Source organism: Pempheris klunzingeri, chromosome 23 (assembly GCF_042242105.1).
Source record: "Pempheris klunzingeri isolate RE-2024b chromosome 23, fPemKlu1.hap1, whole genome shotgun sequence".
Lineage (NCBI taxonomy): Eukaryota > Metazoa > Chordata > Actinopteri > Acropomatiformes > Pempheridae > Pempheris > Pempheris klunzingeri.
Window position 1 is genome coordinate 152,791 of NC_092034.1, and position 7,210 is coordinate 160,000.

Here is a 7,210-nt window from a genome sequence, read left to right on the forward strand (position 1 = left end):
TCTTTGTTCACAATCCTGATGATAATCAGCCTTTAATATTCAGATCATATCTTCAGTCAATAGATTCAGTTACAGTTATTACAGTTGTTAGACTGTGAACACACACACACACACTCACACACACACACACACACACACACACACAGAGACACACACACTCACACACACAGACACACACACACTCACACACACACACACACACCCTCTCTGTCTCTCCGTTAACGGACGGAACCTCCTAAAATAACGGCTGATTAGAATAAATCGATCCGTCAGTAACAGCAGCCTGTTTGTCCTCTGACCCTCCGCGGACACCGTAGTTTAACAGGAAGTGAGTTTGAAGGCTCGGGGCGGTTTACTGTCTGCTGACTTTGTCTTTTGTTGTGAAATCCAGCGCCGGACCGGGACATAGACCCAGGACGGACCCGGAACACGGAGCCAGGACGGACCCGACACATGGAGCCCGGACGGACTCCGGACATAGACCCAGGACGGACCCGACACATAGACCCAGGACGGACCCGACACATAGACCCAGGACGGACCCGACACATGGAGCCCGGACGGACTCCGGACATAGACCCAGGACGGACCCGACACATGGAGCCTGGACGGACCCGGGACACGGAGCCGCTCACACCGGGCGGGCAGGCGGTCAGTACAGCTCCTCCCTCCCTTTGAAAATGTCTCCATTTAATACTGTTTAGCTGCAGAGCGCGTGCGGGGGGGGGGGGGGGGTCACAGCAGCATGTGACCATCTAACAGCTGCCCCCCCCCCCGCAGGAGGCCACCTGGTTAAAACACACCTTCACCTTCATCTCCGAACACCTGCGTCCTGTACTGCCCGGCCCCGCCCCTCCTGCTGACGACATACTGACAGGTGAGTCAGCCAATCAGCTCCCAGAGCTCTGTGGCGTCATCAGTCAGCTGACCAGGTGTGTTTCAGGTGACCAGCTGAGTGTGTGTGTGGTGCGGAGGATCCAGGAGCTGCTGTGTGTCTCACACACTCTACCTGTCAGCTACAGGTACGACCACACACCTGTTGCTATGGGTTACCAGGCGTTCTCCTGAGCTGATTGGTTCTCTCCTCGCCGCCTCCAGGTTCGTGTCCGTCTCCGAGCTGCTGACCCGCCAGCACCTGTCCTGTGCCAGTAACCTGTCCTGGAGCACCAATCAGCAGCGGACGTGGGCGAGGGAGGCGGAGCTCTGCCTGCCCGGTCACCGGGCTCTGCCGCGGGTCAGCCTGCTGCTGATTGGCTGTCTGACAGAGGGGCGGGGCGGGGAGTGGAGGCTGGTGGACGCCAGCGGCAGCGTCAGGTGTGAGGTGAGTCTGCAGGTGTGATGCATTCAGGGTCAGTCAGTCAACAGGAAGTTCAGGTGTGACCCCGATGATGTCATACAGGATCTGCTGTACCGTCTGTCTCTCTGCCCAGGTCCTGTCTCCCTCTCCTGACTGGTTGAACTGTCCTGTCTTCCTCCCTCACTGGAACTACATCCCCCATAATGCCCAGGGGCAGGCTCAGAACCAGGACGAAGGCTATGTGGAGTTGATTGGTTCTCCTGCTCTGTTGTGTCCCAGTACTGAGCAGGGATTGGCTGCTGGTCCTGGGGGGGCGGGGCTAAGCAGAGTGGTCGGAGTCAGAGAGGCTGCAGGTTTACTGGACAGCAGGTGAGTCACCTGACCTCTGACGGGGGGGGGGGGGGGGGGGGGGGGTCATCAGAGACCACACTGATCAATGGGATCAACAGATCAGTACAGATCAATACAACAGCAGCTGTAAACACATCTCCACCTTCAGAGCAGCTGAGCACAGCAGTTTAAATCTCCACACAGGATCGATCAGGATCTAATGTAGATCTAATGTGGATCTATGTCCAGCTGAACCTTTGTGTTTCTGTCTCTGACGCTGCAGCGTCATATGTTACATGTGACTCAGAGGGAGGAGATAATTCACTCCGATCCACTGGATCCACTGGATCCATCATTGTATTATTGTATGCAGCCACATGGTGGCGCTACAGCCGTGCTGGTCACTCTGAAGAGACGCAATGCATTCTGGGCCGGCTGAGTTTGACCAGTGTCTCACAGCACATTTAGAAACTCTGCAGTCCAGACCTCAGTCAGTGAGACAGGCTCAGCACCACCTGTCTGTCTCTGTCTGTCACTACCCTGGCTGTCTGCCTGTCTGTCTCTCATTACCCTGTCTGTCTGTCTCTCTGTCTCTCACTCCGTTCCCCACCTGTCTGTCTCTCAGGCCCCGTGGTCAGCGCCCGTCTGTCTGTGGCCAGGTGGGCGTGGTCTGCCCTCTGCTGGTCGTTGGAGGAGCGGCCTTCTTCTTCTTCAGTCTGACAGGTGACCGTGTCGTCCTTCCTGTCCTCGTCAAGGTGTGTGTGATGTCACTTCCTGGTTGTTGTTCGCTGTAGATTTATCGTCATCATAGATCAGTGACGTCATCATGGTGGACGTGGTCTGAAGCTGTCTGTCTCCCCACCTGTCTGTCTCTCTGTAGGACAGCAGCAGGCTCTGGTGGTCTCAGTGTGTGTGTGTTGGTCAGAGTGTGTGTGTTACTGCGCTGCGTGTGTGTGTCCTGCGAGGCTGGAGAGGAAACAACGTCCTGTGTGTGACCGACCAGTCAGAAATACACACAACCGACACACACACACAGGAACACACACAGGAACACACACAGGGACACACACACACACAGGAGCACAGACACACACAGGAACACACACACACACAGGAGCACAGACACACACAGGAACACACACACACACAGGAACACACACAGGGACACACCGACCTGCAGGCAGACATGCCCCCTCCACTGATGACATCACATGGTGATGAGAGAGACGTTGTCCAATCAGCTGTGAGGATGAAACAGTCCACAGTCATCAGTTACCAGGTAAAGAGAACACTGAGCTCTGATTGGCTGCAGGAATGTTACCTGTCAGTGTTAAGCCCCTCCCCTCTCCTCTGACAGGGCACTGTGACTGAGGTGGTCAGCGAGGGGGCGGGGCTCTACGTGATTGACAGGAAGGTGGGTCTGTGCCTGGCCTATCAGCCGAGCCTGAGGAGGAAACTGAGAGTGGGAGACACAGTCCAGGTGAGTGTCAGTCCAGGTGAGTGTCAGTCCAGGTGAGGGTCAGTCCAGGTGAGTGTCAGTCCAGGTGTGTGTCAGTCCAGGTGAGTGTCAGTCCAGGTGAGTGTCAGTCCAGGTGAGTGTCAGTCCAGGTGTGGGTCAGTCCAGGTGTGGGTCAGTCCAGGTGAGGGTCAGTCCAGGTGTGGGTCAGTCCAGGTGAGGGTCAGTCCAGGTGAGGGTCTGTCCACCCTCCTACATTAAAGTGCGGCTGTAAATGAGTAACCATAGCAACAGGTCACATGAGTAAAGCTTGATTGAACGTTCTCCCTGCAGCTCCATCACGTCCACTTCCTGTACCGGCCTTGTCCCGACTTTCCTCCCAGCATGCTCTGCACCTGTCTGCGCTCCAGCCTCAGGGTCGCCGCCTTCAGCCGCGTGGGGGGGCGGTCACCTGACCTCACCTGTCCCAGTGATGGAGCGTTACCACGGTTATTGTTGGAGAAAAACATGGGCGTGTCCGAGTACCTGTGGACCTGTCACCTGAGCTCCCAGCTCACACACAGGTGAGGAGAGAGAGACAGAGAGAGAGGGGGGAGACAGGTGAGGACAGAGCGACAAGTGAGGAGAGACAGAGAGCGAGAGAGGTGAGAGAGAGGAAGACAGGTGAGGAGAGAGAGGGGAGACAGGTGAGGAGAGAGCGACAGGTGAGGAGAAGGAGAGAGTGACAGAGGGAGAGGGGAGATGGGTGAGGAGAGAGGGGGAGAGGGAGACAGGTGAGGAGAGAGACATGTGAGGAGAGAGAGGGAGACAGGTGAGGAGAGAGAGAGACAGAGAGAGAGCGACGGGTTAGGGTTAGAAGTGAGATGACTTGAAAACTGATCATTAACATTGTGTCTGTTCTTGTCTGTCTGTCTTTCTACTCGTCTGTCTGTCTCTCTACCTGTCTGTCTGTCTCTCTGTCTCTCTACCCGTCTGTCTGGCTCTCTGTCTCTCTTACCCATCTGTCTCTCTTACCCGTCTTTCTCTCTACCCGTCTGTCTTTCTCTCTCTCTACCCGTCTGTCTCTCTCTCTACCTGTCTGTCTGTCTCTCTACTCGTCTGTCTGTCTCTCTACCTGTCTGTCTGTCTCTCTACTCGTCTGTCTGTCCCTCTACCCGTCTGTCTGTCTCTCTACCCGTCTGTCTCTCTTACCTGTCTGTCTCTCCAGTCTGGTCCCCAGTGTGTTGAGGCAGCAGTGTGTGTGTGTGTTGGCCTGGAAGCTGATGGAGTGTGTGTGGAGACGAGGAAGACGAGGAGGACGACGGGACATTTACTCAGAGATGTTGGACGAGCCTCACACCTGTCCTCTGACACAGGTAGGAACACCTGTCCTCTGACACAGGTAGGAACACACACCTGTCCTCTGACACAGGTAGGAACACACACCTGTCCTCTGTCACAGGTAGGAACACACACCTGTCCTCTGTCACAGGTAGGAACACACACCTGTCCTCTGACACAGGTAGGAACACACACCTGTCCTCTGACACAGGTAGGAACACACACCTGTCCTCTGACACAGGTAGGAACACACACCTGTCCTCTGACACAGGTAGGAACACACACCTGTCCTCTGACACAGGTAGGAACACCTGTCCTCTGACACAGGTAGGAACACACACCTGTCCTCTGTCACAGGTAGTACAGTGTCTACAGTCCAGTGTCCTCTGTGTCTCTGTGTCTACAGTCCAGTGTCCTCTGTGTCTCTGTGTCTACAGTCCAGTGTCCTGTGTCTCTACAGTCCAGTGTCCTCTGTGTCTCTACAGTCCAGTGTCCTCTGTGTCTCTACAGTCCAGTGTTCTCTATGTCTCTACAATCCAGTGACCTCTATGTCTCTACAATCCAGTGACCTCTATGTCTCTACAGTCCAGTGTCCTCTGTGTCTCTACAGTCCAGTGTTCTCTATGTCTCTACAATCCAGTGACCTCTATGTCTCTACAGTCCAGTGTCCTCTATGTCTCTACAGTCCAGTGTCCTCTGTGTGTCTACAGTCCAGTGTCCTCTGTGTCTCTACAGTCCAGTGTCCTCTGTGTCTCTACAGTACCGTGTTGACCCTGGTGTCCATCAGTACCTCAGTGTCTCAGAGCTGACTCAGTCCCTCCAGTCAGAGTCCTGGTCTTTGGTCCCTCTGAGCTCTCTGTTGCCTCCTGGTGGATCCAGTCTGACCAGATCTCAGATCAACACAGCTGTGTCCTGGTCCTGCAGGACTCTGACCTCTGACCCCCGCAACAGTCCCCAGTCTGGAGACAGTCTCAGGTAACCTTCACCCCACTGGATCGAAAGGATCTCGGCACACCTTTCCAAACCTGCCTCCTGTCATTAGAGGTGACATCGTCCTAGGGGTGGTCGTCCTCTGGGTGGTGTTCCTAAGGGTGGTCGTCCTGTGGGTGGTCGTCCTCTGAGTGGTGTTCCTAGGGGTGGTCGTCCTCTGGGTGGTGTTCCTAAGGGTGGTCGTCCTCTGGGTGGTGTTCCTAGGGGTGGTCGTCCTAAGGGTGGTTGTCCTAGGGGTGGTCGTCCTCTGGGTGGTGTTCCTAAGGGTGGTCGTCCTCTGGGTGGTGTTCCTAGGGGTGGTCGTCCTCTGGGTGGTGTTCCTAGGGGTGGTCGTCCTGTGGGTGGTGTTCCTAAGGGTGGTGTTCCTAGGGGCTATCACCCTGTGGGTGGTGTTCCTAAGGGTGGTCTTCCTGTGGGTGGTCGTCCTAGGGGTGGTGTTCCTAGGGGTGGTCTTCCTCTGGGTGGTGTTCCTAGGGGTGGTCGTCCTCTGGGTGGTGTTCCTAAGGGTGGTCGTCCTCTGGGTGGTGTTCCTAGGGGTGGTCGTCCTGTGGGTGGTGTTCCTAAGGGTGGTGTTCCTAGGGACTATCACCCTGTGGGTGGTCGTCCTCGGATGGTGTTCCTAAGGGTGGTCTTCCTGTGGGTGGTCGTCCTAGGGGTGGTGTTCCTAGGGGTGGTCGTCCTCTGGGTGGTCGTCCTAGGGGTGGTCTTCCTCTGGGTGGTGTTCCTAGGGGTGGTCTTCCTAGGGTGGACTGCCTGTCTCTATAGCTGAACCCTGTGTGCTGTGGCAGGCAGCGTCCTCTGCTGCTGGTCGGTGTGTTGGAGCTTCCATCACAGACGTCTGAACAAACTCTGCAGCTGAGAGACGGAACTGGAGCTGTGGCCTGCGTCTCCACGGAGACAAGTGAGGAAGAGGAGGGAGGCCAGAGGGCGGCCTTCAACAGCGCCTGGATAGGTAACACACACACACACACACACACTGACACAGACACAGACCGTCCAGCCTGCAGCTGAAATAAAGGTGTGTGTTGCAGGTTGTCTGGTGTGTGTCCATCAGTTCACCATGGTGATGGAGAGATTCATCCAATCAGAGTTTCCCTCCTATGAACATCTGGACCAGGAGAAATACATCACTCATAAAGACCACAGGTGTGCACACACACTCACACACACAGAGACACACACACACTGACTCACACACACACACACACATTGACACACACACACTGACACACACTCACACACACACACACACACACTGATGCTTTAATGTTCTGTAGTAAGTGTGTGTGTGTGTGTGTGTGTGTGTCAGAATCTACCTACAGTTTTCTCTGGACCACCTCCACATCCTGAGTCCGTCCGTTGCCATGGTGACACACGTGCGGCAAAGGGAGGAGGAGTCAGGTGATGTCACAGGGAGGAGTAAGACAGTAGAAGAAGAGTCGGAGGGAGGTCAGCCGGCTGGGAGGAAGAGAAGAAGAAGAGAAGAGGAAGATGAAACAGGCTCCTCCCCCTCTGTTACTGTGGCGACCGGCCCCGTGGACGGAGCCTCCCGGCCCTGCGTCTCCATGGTGATCAGGGTGCAGCAGAAGGAGGGCGTGGCCTGGAGGAACAGTGAGGCGGGGGCGGGGCTTACGCTGTCCTCCTCTGTCAGAGTTGCTGTGATTGGTCCAGTGGTCAGCTGGCGGGCGGATCCAAAGAACCGACCAATGACAGAGAGGGAGACAGAGAAGGACAGGGAGGACAAGGTGAGAAATATAAACACACCTTATCACCTTATGCATCCCACAATGCACCTGTGATCTCTGTGTTATGTGGTC

General features: G+C 55.6%; 1 protein-coding gene across 8 annotated transcripts in view; it reads left to right on the plus strand.

Annotated features, from left to right (window-relative positions):
- The first annotated feature begins 353 nt into the window (after nt 1-353).
- ctc1 (CTS telomere maintenance complex component 1) overlaps nt 354-7,210 on the plus strand; it is a 13,017-nt gene continuing 6,160 nt past the window's right edge. For all 8 annotated transcript variants that reach the window (XR_011585951.1, XR_011585952.1, XM_070854940.1 and 5 more), the window contains exons 1-13: nt 354-651; nt 781-1,022; nt 1,099-1,321; nt 1,431-1,666; nt 2,253-2,382; nt 2,508-2,906; nt 2,985-3,107; nt 3,417-3,646; nt 4,291-4,438; nt 5,164-5,378; nt 6,182-6,345; nt 6,425-6,539; nt 6,703-7,138. Coding sequence is in view for 6 of the 8 variants with exons in the window: in XM_070854940.1 (XP_070711041.1) it covers nt 454-651; nt 781-1,022; nt 1,099-1,321; nt 1,431-1,666; nt 2,253-2,382; nt 2,508-2,906; nt 2,985-3,107; nt 3,417-3,646; nt 4,291-4,438; nt 5,164-5,378; nt 6,182-6,345; nt 6,425-6,539; nt 6,703-7,138 (2,859 nt within the window). In the remaining 2 variants the exon portion in view is untranslated. The remainder of the gene's footprint in view (nt 652-780; nt 1,023-1,098; nt 1,322-1,430; nt 1,667-2,252; nt 2,383-2,507; nt 2,907-2,984; nt 3,108-3,416; nt 3,647-4,290; nt 4,439-5,163; nt 5,379-6,181; nt 6,346-6,424; nt 6,540-6,702; nt 7,139-7,210) is intronic.